The sequence below is a fragment of the Euphorbia lathyris genome, chromosome 5 (assembly GCF_963576675.1).
Source record: "Euphorbia lathyris chromosome 5, ddEupLath1.1, whole genome shotgun sequence".
NCBI lineage: Eukaryota > Viridiplantae > Streptophyta > Magnoliopsida > Malpighiales > Euphorbiaceae > Euphorbia > Euphorbia lathyris.
Window position 1 is genome coordinate 3,689,268 of NC_088914.1, and position 16,512 is coordinate 3,705,779.

General features: G+C 34.9%; 1 protein-coding gene across 1 annotated transcript; it reads right to left on the minus strand.

The window, feature by feature from the left end:
* Nucleotides 1-166: 166 nt before the first annotated feature.
* On the minus strand, nucleotides 167-10,639 carry LOC136231073 (uncharacterized). Its single transcript, XM_066020327.1, has 5 exons — nucleotides 10,473-10,639; nucleotides 8,072-8,298; nucleotides 6,080-6,160; nucleotides 4,159-4,506; nucleotides 167-349 (listed from the first exon to the last, which is right to left on the minus strand). Exons 1-5 carry the CDS (start codon nucleotides 10,612-10,614, stop codon nucleotides 248-250), a joined length of 900 nt encoding a protein of 299 aa, XP_065876399.1. The 5' UTR covers nucleotides 10,615-10,639; the 3' UTR covers nucleotides 167-247.
* Nucleotides 10,640-16,512: the final 5,873 nt, after the last annotated feature.

Here is a 16,512-nt window from a genome sequence, read left to right on the forward strand (position 1 = left end):
GGTCGGTGATAAGTAATTTGGGGGCGGTAAACACCATTAATTTATTTTGTTGCCCCGCATTGTAATCAAATGCAGCTCGGTATAGTTCGATTCTTGAGCACAAATCCTCGAAAAGAAGAAAATTTCTCTCCGATACACATGTTCTTTTAATCCTTTGATCTTTCGAAACACAAAATTATCAGTATATATTATAAATTCATTCACTTTTCTTCGGTATCGCAATATTACACGATAAATTATATATATATTACAAGGTTATTTTTAGGAACTGTACAATAAGATAGATGACTGCAAGAAATAGTGCAATTTGGTATGCATCTCTTTGGAAGCCTTCATCTCTTTGAAAGAACTGCAAAACATAAACAGATGAAATGATGTTATTTTCGCAACTCGTATCACGTGTATCATTTGGTAAGTTTTAATGTCGGTACCGGAGTCTGAGAAGAGAGTCTGGGGTGTAATTGTATCTACGGTCACATTCGATTTGGTTTAAATACTAATAAATTCGGTAGATTGTAATTTATTTCTTCTTAATTATTAAAATGAACCGAAAAAGTGTAACAACCGAACCGAAATTTATTGGTTCGGTTACTAATGTATGATCGATCAACCGAATTTAATTATAATAGGTTAAAAATATATAAAATTAGAAATATCTATAATAGCTGTGAAGTAAAATATGAAACAAGAAAAAATAGTAGTATATTGGTATTAAATGTGATAAATAATAGTAATAGAAATATAAAATAAATGTTATATATACACCGAAAAAAAAAGATAGAGAGAAAAGTACAAAAATAAATTCTATGGTTTAACCGATTTATAAATACAGTACTCGTAGTTTAAAAGTTAAGTCATTTCGTTAAAAAATTCGTTATCGAGACTATTTACTCCAAAAAAGAAGCAATTTAAATGAATTAAAAAGATTGATTTTACAAATTACTCAAAGTATAAAGTCTGACTTTGTAAATTAACTAAATCACAAATACAATATTGTTTCACCGACAATTGACTCACATCATTTAACGGATAAATTACATACGTGATGTACAACTTTTGCTTTCTTTCACAATTTGGTATACAACCTTCAATTTTGCATACAAAATAGTACAACCTTTTGGTGACTTTCCACTAAAGTGTACAAATCGTAATTGTGACCGGTCATAATTATCGGTTGTACAATTTAGTGGGAGGTCACCTAAAGGTTGTACGGTTTTGTGTACAAAATTGAAGGTTGTACACGGAAGTGTGAAAAAGAATAAAGGTTATACACTAAGTATGTAATTTACCCATCATTTAACTGCAAATTTCACAAAGCACAAAAGCATTGTCGCAAACTTTTAAATACCGGGAACTGTTTTGCAAATGGATTCAGACCGCACGATTTATTTTTGTACTCTCTTAAAAAAATTAATTTCAGTTTGCTTCGTCTTACACAATTTCTTTTACTAAAAATTATTTGATTACCGAAAAATCGTAAAATACTGACCGAAATTAAACTGAAATATAAAATAGGGCAAAGTACGAAAAAAATGCTCGTGGTTTGCCTTGTTTGCGAATAGAGGTCCGTGGTTTAAAAGTTTACAAATAAAGGTATGTGGTATGTTTTTTTTACAAAACAAAGTATTTAAAATTACATTTTTAAGTAATCGATGATAATAAGAGCATTTTAAAAAAAAAATTCAGTTACATTTATATATATTGACAAAATACAGATACCAATATCAAATTGCAACTGTAAAATTAACTTAAATATCAATTTAGTTAACAAACTGTCAGTTTAGTAAAAAACGCAAAATTCCAACATATTATTGATTTTTTCGATTTAGAAAGTTGTTTTTTTCGGGGGTTGTGTTATGCTGATATGTAAGAATAATTTTTTTTAAGATAAAAATATCTTTGATTGTAATCAGAACTTAACTGTGTAATTGTAATACTTTGTTTTGTAAATAAAACATATCACATACCTTTATTTGTAAACTTTTAAGGCTTAATAGGTATCCAGCCCCCTAAACTTGTAACTTTTTTCACCTGGCCCCCTCAACTTCGGGGACAACCTCTCAACCCCCTTAACTCTCCAAAAACATTACATACAACCCCTTAAACTTGCAACTTTTTTTCACCTGACCCCCTCAACTTAGGGGACAACCTCTCAACCCCTTCAACTCTCTAAAAACATCACATATAGCCCCTTAACGCCTATGTGGCTTTGACATGGAATAAGTTGGGAGTGAACTCATTAGAAAGCGCGTGAAGGTTGACTTTAGAAACTTAAACGGTAAAAAAATCCCCTTTCTTCTTAAATCCCTAACGTTCTTCTCCTCAGAAATCCTTCCTTCCTTTTTTCCGATTCCTTCGATTCACCTTTTTTCTGTCTCCGATCGGTCTCTGATTCAAGTTCAACAATAAGTATCATCTCCTTCATCTCCTTTATTCCTCATCTACCTTCCGCTTTTTATTCTTCTCCTTCTTCTTCTTCTTCTGGTTTGCCTCTTTCTTCTTCTGAGATAATTCCTTTTTTTTTGTCAATTAGGTTTAGGGCTGTAAATGAACAGAGCCGCTCATGAGCGGCTCAGTGATCGGCTCAATAAAAGCTCGGCTCGACTCGGCTCGATTTGTAAACGAGCCGCTCGTGAACATGATTTACTGGCTCGGTTCGTAAATGAGCCAAGCTTGAACAGGTCAAAGCTCGGCTCGAATGCTCGCGAGCAGGCTCGATTAGAACATTTATGAACAAATTTTTGTTTAGTAGAAAACTATATAGTTTTGTGTTAGTTCATAAATATCTAAACTTAATATTATTTCATTCGCTATTAGATGAGTTCGTTCACAAACATAATAAATAAGTAATAGACGAACTATTTGTAAGTATCTTGTTTATTTATTCACGAACTTTGCTTGTGAGCTTGTTTATGTACACAATTAAAGAGTTATTTGCGAGCAAATTTCACAAATATAATTAACAATTTACTCACAAACAATTCATGGTTAAATAATTTTCTTAATGAACCAAGTCCAAAAGAGGATTTTGGGCTCGAAACAAGCTCGAAGCTCGGTTCAAGCTCGTTGAGCAAGCCAAAGCTCGGCTCGGACTCGGCTCGTTAATTTTATAGCAAGCTCGGCTCGGGCTCGAGCTCGTTAATTTTATAGCGAGCCGAGCTTGAACAGGCCAAAGCTCGGCTCGGCTCGGCTCGATTACAGCCCTAATTAGGTTAGGGCTTGTGTTGTTCTTGAAACCGATTTCATGGTGGGTACTCATGAATCATGTTTTTGTGGTGAATATGTTGTACTTAAGGTTTCGTGGAAACCTGCAAATCAAGGAAGAAGACTCTACGGATGCCCAAATTATGGGGTAATTTACTGGATTTACATGGAAAAATTTAAGAAAAAAAATGACATGTGACATTGGTGTGGTCAACAGTCAAGCGCGTTTTCTACATGGATCAATATTTTGACCGGATATAGAGGTGTATGGGGCTGTATGTGATATTTTTGGAGAGTTAAGGGGGTTGAGAGGTTGTCCCCTAAGTTGAGGTGGCCAGGTGAAAAAAAGTTACAAGTTTAAGGGGTTATATGTGATGTTTTTGGAGAGTTAAGGGGGTTGAAAGGTTGTCCCCTAAGTTGAGGGGACCAGGTGAAAAAAAGTTACAAGTTTAGGGGGCTGGATACCTATTAAGCCAACTTTTAAACCACATGCATCTGTTTGCAAAATGGGCAAACCACAAGCATTTTTTTCGTACTTTCCCCTATAAAATAACCTAATCAAAATTTTACTCCAATTTGTTATTCGTTCGGTTTTGGTTACCACCGAAATTTACTCATTCCTAATTGTAGCACTCCCAGACTCTTAGCCACCCGAAACCACCCCTCTTAGGGTAGATTTTTGTGGCTACGGATGCAACAGACCCCGTACAGAGGGACGAAGCCAAGAGGGTTTATGGGTGCTTGAGCGCCTACTAATCGCTAAAAATGTCGAAAATTCTATAGAAACTGTGAACATTGTTTTAATGTTTTATATAAAGACGCTAAAAAATTATCGATTTAGCATCTATAAATAAATTAAACATCCCCTCCTCTCAGTGAATCCTAAATCCGTCACTGCCCATACACCCCTCCCTCCGTCACTACATAATATGATACTAGAAAAGTAGAACATACCTTTGTCGGATCCCCCGAAGGATCGGGGTAAATCTCCATGTTTTCCCTCTGGGACGGAAGACGACTCGGCAGATTTTTAAGGAAATCGGTGAGATCTTTGCCGGTTTCCGTCGCGGAAAATAGCCGACGGGATGTCCAAAAAAATGCCTGAGCTAATGGTGATGATGCAGATAAATCCCACACCTCTTGATGCTCAATTACTTGGCCACTAATCTGATTTAAAATGAACTTTGAATTTATTTTCACTATCAAATCTCCAATTCCAACAAGAACAGCTTTTGGTTTCCCTTTTATTGTCCATTTGATGCTCAATTCACTAGTTGATAGCATCATCATTTCTTGCACTGTCTGTAATAGAGAGAAAATAAGTAAACCGTCACGAAAATTAATTGGTACCCGGATGTTTTTTGCGTTTTTCGGCGGGTTTGTTGGGAGAATGGGCGGGAAGAAGATAGGAAAACACGAATTTGAAGAAGGTATCGAGTTTAAAATGAGTTGATTAGATTAGACCCGTAGTTCTGAATAGGGTTGATTACAAGTAGATTTATGTGATTATACGGATTTGCAGATGGGTACCTGTGGTATTCTTCTTTACAAACGCAACCTTTTGATTGCAAAATTTTGCATTTTTTTACTTTGCCAAATTTGGCCGTTAACGACCTCAAAATGAAAATTTTCAAGAATTAAAGTTGTTTAGTATACTGTGGAACCATATTTTTAATTTTTCAAAATCATCATTTTTTGAGTTTTCTCTCTCATAAAAAACAACGCCTAAATAACCTCAAATCTTAAAATTGCTTAAAATATCATTTAACTCTTGAAAATTTTCATTTCGAGGTCATTATCGGCCAAATTTTGACAAGGTGAACCCAAATGCAAAATTTTGCAAACTACAGGACTGTGTTTGCAAAAAAAATACCACAAGTATCCATATGCAAATTGATGAAACCACATGATATCTATATGTAATTAATCCTTCTGAATATTATAAATGGAATTGATTAAACCCGTAGTTTAGCGGATGGGCTTTCTGGTCTCCGAACAAAAGGACCATGGATGAACTAAAAAACGACAATGATTTTCTCGTTAAGAATATAAAATTTAGAGAAAAGTACAAAAATAAATCTTATGGTTTGACCGACTTTTAAAGACAGTCCTCGTGGTTTAAAAGTTTGTAAACGGGAGTTCTATGCTTTGTGCGGTTTACAAATTCAGTCATTGGTAAAAAATTACAAGGTCTGACTATGCAAATTAATTAAACTACAAGTAATTGAAAGATTGATTCACGTATCATTTAACTATAAATTTCACAAAGCACGGAACTTTATTTATAAACTTTTAAACCATGAGAAATGTCTTATAAATCGGCTATTTTTGTGCTTTTCCTTAAATTTCATATTTTTAACAAGAAAATCATTGTCGTTTTTTTATTCATCCATTGTCCTTTTGTTCGGAAACTAGTAAACCTATCCACGGAAGATGCCATGTAGACGACAAATCATCAAAATTATGGCATGTGGAAAATAAAAAAAATGAAAAAAGTTATTTCATTTTTTTATTTTCCACGTGCAATATTTTTAAGGATTAAAGTTGTGACATCCAAAATATTGGCATTTGATTCTTACGGTATGTTTTGGTAACATTTGATCCATGCGGTATTTTAATTTGTGACATTTGGCTATTATGGTATGATTTGGTAACATTTGGCCTAATTTGTGGTATTTGATCCTCAGATAGATGGAAAGATAACGAGTCCGACATGGGCCATAGGGGAACAAATGTTACAAAACTCGCTCACACAATTATAATTTTTTATTGCATTCATATCATATATAATCATATGGAATATATAGCTTATATAACACGATTATAACACGATAATCCATTTTGACACGTGTATATTGAGAGGTAGATTACTCACCACAGAGGGTTTGTCTAGTGCACCGGTTATCCACAACGGTCTCTTATATTTCTCACGACCAATAAAACTTCTAACCGGATCCTGCAATTACTAAGAAAGTACAAAGTCTGGTTCACTATAAGCAAAAGAAATAAAAAAAAATACTTAATATATATGTCGTCTTTTGTACTTGGCCTAAAAGTTCAACTGCGCACTTTCAAAAGTTCCAAATGACTTCTTATTCTTGTCTAATTACATTCAATAACCTCGTATTCTTGTTTAATTGCATTCAATAACCCCAAAACTTCTACTCTTATGAACTTTCAAAAGTTTCAAATTATTTGTCTATTTGACATTTTCTTTTGACATGTGATGAGTTTTGATACGTGGCTGAACGTGTCTCTGATTTTCTGCATCCAACAAATTCTATTGAGAAATAAGGGCTTATTGAATGCAATTAGATAAGAACAGGGGTCATTTGAAACTTTTGAAAGTTCATGGGAGCAGTTGAAGTTTCGGGCCAGGTAACAGATGTATTAAAAAATATATTATGTCCTAAGATATGCATATAGGAACACTTCAAGCGGACATGATATACAGAAACAACTCGACTGACACGTTCATTTTATTACATTTATATCATATATTATATACATATAACGTAGCACGATTATGATTATGATATGACCAGTGGCGGAGCCAGAGCTCAAGGTCCGGAGGGGCTCAATTGCATGAAGATTTTTTTTAATAACGACTTAAGGCTTTGAATCATAGTAGTCAAATCGAAATTTTCAAATTTTTGATAATATAAGGGTAAATTTGATCATAATTGGAAAAATTAAGGTACAAAACAACTGAGATTCAATATGAAGTAAGGATAAAGTGCAAAAATACTCTAATGTTTACACCTAAGAATAATTTTACCTCTAACGTATAAAATGGTGCAATTTTACCCTTAATATTGGGAGCCAAGAGCAATTTTATCCCTAACGTTGACAAGTTTGGTCAATTGGAGAAATTATTCATCAAATTATTTTCTCGGTAATGAATTTTGTAACTAAAAAATATAATTAAAAATAATAAAGGAGAATGGGGTTAATAATGATTAAAAATGATATTTAATATTGATATTTTTAAAGGAGAATGAGGTTTAAGGGAAAAAATTAAAATGAGATAAAAAGTGAAGAGAGGGAGATTTGAACACAAGACCACTTGGATGTAGAGATGCCTTTAATTATCACTACCACCAACTATGCAAACTTAGTTTCATGTTATATAATTACATTCTACATTATAAGTATTAATTTTAACTATTTTGAGGGGCTTATCGGGACTGAACCACTATTCATCAAGGGTGTTCCGGAGGGTCGGAGGGTCGGGAGACCCTCCCTTACCCCCCCTAGATCCGCCCCTGGATATGACCTAAATTGCCGCTCCCGAATATGATATACAGATACAACTCGATTGACACGCTCATTTTATTACATTTATTTCATATATTATCAAGTAGTATATGTACCTGCTCACGGGCCTAGGTAGCCGCCCGACCCGTGTCCCCTGTGCTGGACTTGGACATGAAAAATTATCCTTAAACCAACTCCGTCCCAAACCCGTTAAAGCACGTCTATTTTTTGGGCAGACTTGCTATTTATAAAAATAGCACGGACCGGTCCAACCTAGTCCGACTTGCCTATTAATATTAATTAATAAATATATATATATTAATATTTATTTTTTATTATTAAAAACTATACATATATATTTGGTGGGTTTATATGGGCTGGACTTGAGATTTGATTTTTGAGCCTGGACTCAGTCCAATCCAACCCCGCTTAAATTAACAGCGGGCTGGGCTTGGGCTGAGTATTATTAGATAAAAGCTCACCGGGCCCGGCCCAACCCGACCCATGAACATCTCTAATGTATATGCATATAACATAGCACAATTATGATTACGACACAATAACCTGTATTCCCGGCCCGAACATGTTGAAGAGGAGGAAAGAGACATACCTTGTATCGAACAGAAACTGCGAATGTTCCGAGTGCGCGATTTCCTTCACGTAATTCGAGTATATCTCGGGCTAGTTGTCTAGCTGTAGCTTCAACCAAAGGGCTGCTAATGCACTCAAATTCATTGCAAAGTTCACCAAAATTCATTCCATCTACAATCTTATCAGCTTCTGATCTATCAGTTGTAAGATCAGAAGAAATTTGTGTTTTGTTTGAATCATTTGTAACTGTAAATAATCACAAACGAAACATTTACGTTAAATTTGTCTCTAACGTTTTCGGTGAAAACAACTAAGCAGTTGATAGAGTCACTTATAACTAAACCTTACAATTATCGTGTTCGTGTTGTTTCATTTTCGGGTTCGTGTTAAAAAGAGTAAACCCAATGTAAAAACTTTCGTGTCACAATCGTGTTAACCTGTTCGGATTGAGTTCGTGTCGTGTTTTCGGGTTGCATGTAATTTTGTTATGCATATATATTAATGACAACTTTGAAAAATATAAGAAAATATAATACTATTTTTAAATACTTTATGTCATTTTTATATTAGAATCTTAACAGTAACTGAAAAATTCGTTAATATCATGTTAGGGGTGTAATGCATCTATAATAATTTAGGAGGTTCGAATCATATTTGCAAGTAATAATTATAATTTATTATCTTTATTAATAAAATAACATATAAAAAAAACATGATAGAATATAACAATAATTTTAAATATTCGTGTCATTTTCGGGGTAGCATATCAACACTAATCCAACCCAAAAATTTGCTGTTAGTCCAAAAATGACATATTCCCTACTAAGCTAAATCCAAATACTAAAAGTACGTGTCGATTTTGTATCTCTACTTATAACCTATGTTACATGGAAACAGATACGGAAAATGAAATGGAAATTGAAAAAAAAAACGATATTTATAAAAAATATAGGATGTGGAAACGTGGTGAAAATGTGTAAGAATAAAAATACGATAAAACACACTTTTTGATCCTCACATATTATTTGGTCACATTTGGTTCCTGACCTATTCAATTAGATAAAATGTCACCAATATTGAATAAAAAGTTATTTGTGTTGGAATCCGTTAATGATGTGTCGGTAACAAATAAGGAAATCATACGTGGCACAAGACTAAAATATCATTTCCACTTAGATATAATGATGTGTCAACTTAAAAATTCTTATGTGTTAATTATTTTTCCAACCTTAAAAACTCTTTATTTTAAGGAATTAATTGTGTTAGCTTAGTAGAAAATGTGTTATTCTTTGGTTGATATGAAATTTTTTTGGTTGGATTAGAATTGAAATGCTAACCCGAAAATAACACGATTATTTGAAATTATTGTTATATTCTCTCATATTTTTACAATTGACCTTTATTAATAAAATTACAATTATTATTTGAAAACACAGCTTAAACCTCACTTATTGTTATAAACATATTACATAACCTCTCAACATGATATTAACGGACTTTTAGATAATTAATGCTAACATATTAATCCAAAAATGACATAAAATATTTAAAAATAGTACCATATCCTCACACATTTTTAAAAGCCACCATATAATAAATTATATTCGACCTGAAAACATGACAAGAAATTGAAACTAACCCGATTAGGTTATCACAATAGTTGACACGAAAGTTTTTTAGTTGGGTTAGGATGAACTTTTTTAACACTAATCTGAAATTGATACAACACGAATCCGATAATCGCCACTTCTAATAGCTTTTAAACCGAAACGGAAACTGAAACCTCTGCGAACATGACACAATTTACAACACTACTAAAAAAAGTGTATGTTGTCGTGGGACCAATTAAACTAAAAGTCCAAGCTATGACACACCCCTACTCGCAAATGTCCCTTGAGTTTTGTCGGGAATTGAACTCTCGACCTTTTGGTCAAATAGGTTAAGACTGAGCATGGATCTTGGAGATTCTTGAATCGGACCGAATATCCTAAAAAAAATCCAGAATTGGATTGAACCATTGACTTTTTCAATAGAACCGAATTGAATTGTATTGTTAACTTAATTAGGTAAAATTTTGGAGATTTTCAAATTTCTAATATTACTGAATAAATATGTTGGAGATCTAGAACCGGACCGAATATCCGGAAAAAAAAATCCAAAGCCGGATTGAACCGTTGACTTTTTTTTTTTTGCTAGAACCGAACCGAATTGTACCTTGACTTTAGTAGATACAAATTCCGGAGATTTTCAAATCCCCGAATTATACCGAACATACTCACCCCTAAAATAGGTTCCGATATCATGTAATAAACCCAATTGAATTAAAAACTCAAGCCGATAGTTGACGTTGAATCATAGTTTTTGAGTAATAAAATCGTTGCAATTGTAAAACGAAAAGACACAAAAAGAAATGAAAGTACCTTTGAGAAAAAACCGGCGGTGAGGACGGGAGGAGGTGAAAATACATTTACTGCAACGGCGGAGACGGCGGAGGAAACCACCGGAAGAAGAAGGGAGAGAAGCAGAGGATTTAGGCAGAACAGAGGAAACAGAGGCACTCATTTCTTTCCATTATTTTTTTCTAAAAAATTTAGTTTTTAGAGTTTTTATTTTTATTTATTTATTTATTTTGTGATTTTGTGTCGTTTCGATTTGGATAAGGTAATGTGGAATTGTGTACGTTAGATTAGACTTTTGTTGTTGGGTTATAGGGTCAAGATTTCTCCACGTCATACAAAGAGAACCACTAATTACTCTGGTTGAAATATCTTGAGGGCAAATTACAAATCTAGACCAACTGAAAGGGTATATTAACATATTTGATCCATTTTGCTTGTATCTCACCAAATTAGATACTTTCATCTCTTTTGGATAAATATACCTTTAGTTCCATTCGACTTCTGCTTCTGCTCCGGCTTTTTCGTCTTCTTCTTTTTCGTTTCAACTGAAGGGGTCTAAAGGATTATTACTCGGCTTCTACACCGGAGAATAAACCAAATACGCCTGCTGCTGATAAATTTCTTACCGTTCATCGGTGTTCCTCCACCTTCGGCTGATGATTGATCTGAGTTTCCTTGGACGGAGTTGCCATGGTTGAGTTTATTTCTTGATTTTCCGGTTGTTTCAGTGGTTGATTATATGGAGGATTTAGACGCGGTTTTGATTTTTTAGCGGTCAAGAAGAAGAATTATGTGGAAGAAAATGGTATCGTTCAAGTTCCTCCGCTTTTATCGTATTAGTGACAAAATTTGTAGCATTTCGTCACAAATGCGATAACAGTTGTCGCATTTTCGCCGTCGCAGCTGCCACATGAGTAATTTTATCGCAGATGCGATAAATTTGGATACAGATGCGACAACTCTTATTGCATTTGTGACGAAATGCAAAAAATTCATCACAAATGCGATAAAAATGGAGGAAAATGGAAGAAATTGAAACGATACCATTTTCGTAATGGAGCTTCATAATCTCTTCTTTCTCTCTCTATAAACCACCGTCTTTTCTCTCTCTAGACTTGGAGGTAATGCCGCTTTCGTCGGGTTGGGATGGTGAAGAAAACGTTAAGAGTCTAAGGAAAAAGATGAATTGAAATAAAGGTATTCTTGTCCAAAGTGGATGAAAGTATCTAATTTCGTGAGATGAAAGCAAAATGGCTCAAATATGTTAATGAACCCCTTAAAATAGACTAAAATTGCTTTTCAAATACTAATACAGCTTAATACATCAGAAGCCCAGCATACCTGTCCAACAAGTTTGATTAGCCTCGTAAACTTACAAATTGTCTTCTTTGCTTCTCAACTTATTTAAAATAATATATTGACCATCTCAATTTCTTGAAATGACCTATTTGCCACCTAAACTTGCTTACAGTGATCAATTTACCTCATTAACTTGTTTAAAGTGTCATAGTTTGCAATTTTTCTAAATCCATAAAAAAATTCAACACTTAAAAAGTAAAGGCTTAATTTGTGATTTTAAGTCTTTAAAAGAAATTTAACTTTTTATTTTGTATATTTTTATGATGTTTTTATAGATTTAGAGGCTTAATCATGACACTTTAAGCAAATTTAAGGGGTAATGAGACATAATGTAAGTTCAGAGGGGCAATCAAATTTTTTGGACAAGTTCAAGGAAAATATATATATATATATATAGGGGGGTAAGGATCAAATTTTACTCCAATGTTTGGTGAAATGCAGATTTAGTTCTAATATACGAAATTATCTAAATTTAACCGTAACGTTTCTAAATAAGATCACTTTTAGTTTTGTATTGTCCAAATTTTGAAAAAGATGGGTTGACTGTTATTTAATTGTCACATTAGACCTTCTAAACAAATTTTTTGATAAATTGAAGCAGTTTCGTATATTTTTTATTGGTTATTTGTAACATTATGATATCATGCAAAATGACATCACGTGAATGACGTCAGTTCCGCCCCTTTTAAAGCTAAAAGGCACGTGCGAAGGAGTTCGAACTAAGATAACACGTGCGAAGGAGTTCAAACTAAGATAACGATCAAAGCACCGACCTCCTATTTCGAAAGATAAGATAAAAGATTCCTCTCAGAACTCAGATTCCTTGAGGAATATGGAATCCCTCGTAAGGATTCCTAAAGATGTGAGGAACTTAAATCTAGAAAACCTTATAAATAAATAAGTATTGACACAAAATAAGGTACATTAGCTACTATCTCATAACTAATTCATATCATTCAATCCGATCTAAATCAAAAACTGACTTAGGTATCAGAGCGGTTCGTCGGACTACGACTATATCTGACCTACGCTACTGTTTTGTTGGTTATTAACGACGTCAGATTACCAAGGCGACTTGGACATGTAAGCAAAATCAGGTAAACCAATTATCACTATATATGTAATACAGTACATATTTTAGACACATTGGCATAATTTTTTTTATAACTAACTTGTATATGACAGACTTAATTGTTAGCATTTTAATACATTTTTTTAGAGTTGGAATTTATAAATTGAGTCTAAAACTTATAAATTAGGGTATATAAATATATTTTTATTTATAACACATAAAAAAAACATATTTAAAATTAACTTTTTAATCGTAATTTTTGTAAGTAATATGGTTTTAATAGAACATATTTTATTTGAACGAGATCATCATTTTCTCACCAAATTCATTATTTCCTTCTACCTTTGAATTTGTCATGGACCTAAACGACGGTCATATATATATATATATATAATTTATAAAATAAAGAATATATAAATTTAAAATTAGAATTTTAATTAGTGTCCTGATATTTACAGCCTAAAAGCTGTAAATAAGAACCCACTAATTACTATTATTAGTGTTAATTTTGTTTTTTAAAATAATTTTATAATAAAATTTATTGATGCTTTATTAAATACTCATAAAAACTAGTAAAGTAATAGTATTTCCAATGCAAATAAATGCTTTGAAATTAAGATTTTGATTTTATTTTATTAAAAACATATGGAGAATTAATGCTCATATACAGGGGAGATGATATTAACAGACAAGGTGAGAAAACGCCGCCGCCCCCTTTTTATCTGCTAGGGTTTGGCTTGATCTCTTCGCCGCCCCCTTCTTAGCCGCTCCGCCGCTTCTCTCCGTCGCTCCGTGGTTTGGTCTGCCGCTCCCCCTTCTTATTCCGTTTCTGTGGTGTGTCCGTTCTTTCGCCGTGGATCTCGACCCTTTCGCGCGGATCTGTCCGTTCCGTCGTGGTTCTCCGCCGTCCGCGCCTCCGTCTGGCGTCATTCTGTTTTCGTCCGCCGCGGATCTGTGAGGGTCGTGCGTGCGGCTGCCGTCGTCGGACCGCTCGCCGCCGCCGGACTTTCGCTCTGCCACCGGTGTTGTCGGATCTTTAAATATTTTGGCTTGGAAAGTGCAGTACCTAATATCTCTTATTTTATTGATATATTAAAATAATAAGAAACCTAATATCTCTTATTTTATTGATATATTAAATTAATAAGAAAAGGAAAAGATCATTTCATAGTGTATAAACATTAAAAGAAATTGATGAAGTAGATTGTGAAATGTTGAAGATAATCTAATTGGTGATTTTATCGAGAAAGTAGCTCTGTTAGGGTTTGGATCTGTGTTGGCTTGATCTGTTTTTCTAGGGTTTGTGAGGCTAGTTGTTTGGTCGGTTCTAGCAGATCTGATGGAGATGGATTGTTCCATTGCTCATCTTTTTTCTAGACCCTCTTTTTTGAAAAATGCATTGCCGGGATCTAGTAACCCTCCTTTGAGATCAGGGCCCTCTGCTGGACCTAGGTCCTATGCGGCTACACTTGTTGGTAATGCTACTTCTGCGGTTATTTCTCCGGATGTTTCTCCGGATGTTTCTCTCTCTGTGGATCGATCTCTTATATCCGAAGAAGGCTGTTTTAAAGTCATCAAAATACAGCAGGATATTTACAATGAAAGACTCAATCTTTGTAAGCATTCTATTATAGGACGTATCACTCTTGCTAAAGGGGAATCTCCTTGGAAGCAGCCGGACTTGAAAGCCAAACTTTCAGCTATTTGGGGTTGTTCTCCTAATTGGAAATTGATTTCTCTGGGTAGAGGTTTTTACCACATCATTCTTTCGTCTGCAGAGACTCTCCAATCTATTTGGAGTCGTGGTGCCATTGCTCTTAGGCCGGGGATTATGCGTTTCATTCCTTGGAGTTCGGAATTTAACCCGGACTCTCACAAATCCACTTCTGCTCAAGTTTGGGTCCGATTCTACAATCTTCCTTGGGAATTCTGGGATAAACGGATCATGGCAAGCATTGCAAGAGCGATTGGGGTGCCCTTTCGTTTTGATAAGAATACCATGGAAGGTGAAATGGGTCACTATGCTCGTATCTTGATTGATGTGGAGCTTTCTAAGGAAATTCAATATAAGCTACGGGTGGATACTGACACCTCAATGCATTGGATTTCTCTCGAATATGAAAGACTTCCGGACTTATGCTCCATTTTCCATTCCAATGGTCATTCTGCTGGAGCTTGTAGGAGGAACCTTCGTCGTGAAGAGCAAGTTGAACTAAAGCAAAGAAATGGGAAGCAGAAGATGGGATCTCCTGAGCCCCGAGGTAGGTCTGTTACTCGGATTTGGAAACATAAGCCAGGAGTTCACATTGATATTGGTGAATCCTCTAAAGGGGCTTCTACCAATGGAGAGTTTGACAAAACTAATAACTGCGACTTGCAGATGGTACTTCATAGTTCTGTCAAGATTAGTGACTCAGTTCTTGACTCTGATTCTGGCACGGCCCCCGCCTCTCCTACTCTTGGATTTCCTTCTTATCAATTTGATAAAGAGCTGGGAGTCTTGGGTTGGCAAACCTCTCATCCCAATTCTCAGGTTTCTGAAATTCCTAAGTTACAAATCATTAAGCATTCAGGAAACGGTGACAGTTTGCAGGTGGTTAATGATTCAGAGGAAAAGACTTGGTCTAAAGTTCAGAAAAGGAAGAAGCAAAAAGACAACAACATTCCCCTTGAGGTCAGTGGTAAACGGCATAGCAAGCCGCCTGTGCGATTTCAATGATTGTGTTATATTGGAATTGTAGGGGCATCGGTAATGATAGCACTCAACGAGCCCTGAAGCTTCTGTGCCTACAACATCGTCCTGATTTTTTTGTGTCTTATAGAACCTCTTGTTTGTTTTAGTGACACTGCTGATAGGTTTTGGAGATCTCTAGGTCTTTCTCTATTTGTTTGGAATGATAAGGATTCGCCGACTCTTTGTCTTCTTACTAGGGATGCTTCTTCTCTCTCTCTCTTCATTCTTCTCATGCACAACATGTTACTGTTCAACACCAGCTGGGTGATAAATCTTTTATGTTCTCTTTTGTCTATGGTAGTAATCTGGCTTCAGAAAGAAGGGAGTTGTGGTCTTCTCTTTATAGTTGCGCCTTTCCTAATAATAATTGGTTGGTGTTTGGGGATTTCAATGCTATTACTGGCTCTCATGAGAAACTTGGTTCCACTCTTGCTGCTGGATCCTGTAGGGAATTCAGGAATTTTATTGATGATTGTGATCTTATTGATATTGATACTTTGGGTCAGAGGTTTACTTGGTCCAATGGTCAATTTGGGGCGGCTCATGTTGAATGTCGTCTGGATAGAGCTTTAGTGTCTGAGGGCTTTTTAGATTCTTGGGACTCTATCTCTTGCACGGCTTTGGCAAAGTATTGTTTTGATCATTGCCCGATGCTCCTTCAATGAAGAATTTGGGAAACTAGGATTGCTAGGTTCAGATTCCATGCAATGTGGACCATTAATGATTCTTTAAAGGGGATAATTGCTAATCACTGGACTGCTTCCCACATCTCTCTTCCTCCTGCTCAATTATTATGTCATAAACTTCGCACTCTTAGACCTATTCTCAGGGACTGGAATAAAAACGTGTTTGGCAGAATTGATTCTAATATCCTTCTAGCTGAAGCTCATCTTGCA

Excerpts from the sequence above, each read along its gene's own strand:
- LOC136231073 (XM_066020327.1), bottom strand. The coding sequence starts at position 10,614 with ATGAGTGCCTCTGTTTCCTCTGTTCTGCCTAAATCCTCTGCTTCTCTC. Across the intron at positions 6,161-8,071 it reads CAGTTTCTGTTCGATACAAG|GATCCGGTTAGAAGTTTTAT; the intron begins GTATGTCTCTTT and ends TAGTAATTGCAG. Across the intron at positions 4,507-6,079 it reads CACTAGACAAACCCTCTGTG|ACAGTGCAAGAAATGATGAT; the intron begins GTGAGTAATCTA and ends TCTCTATTACAG.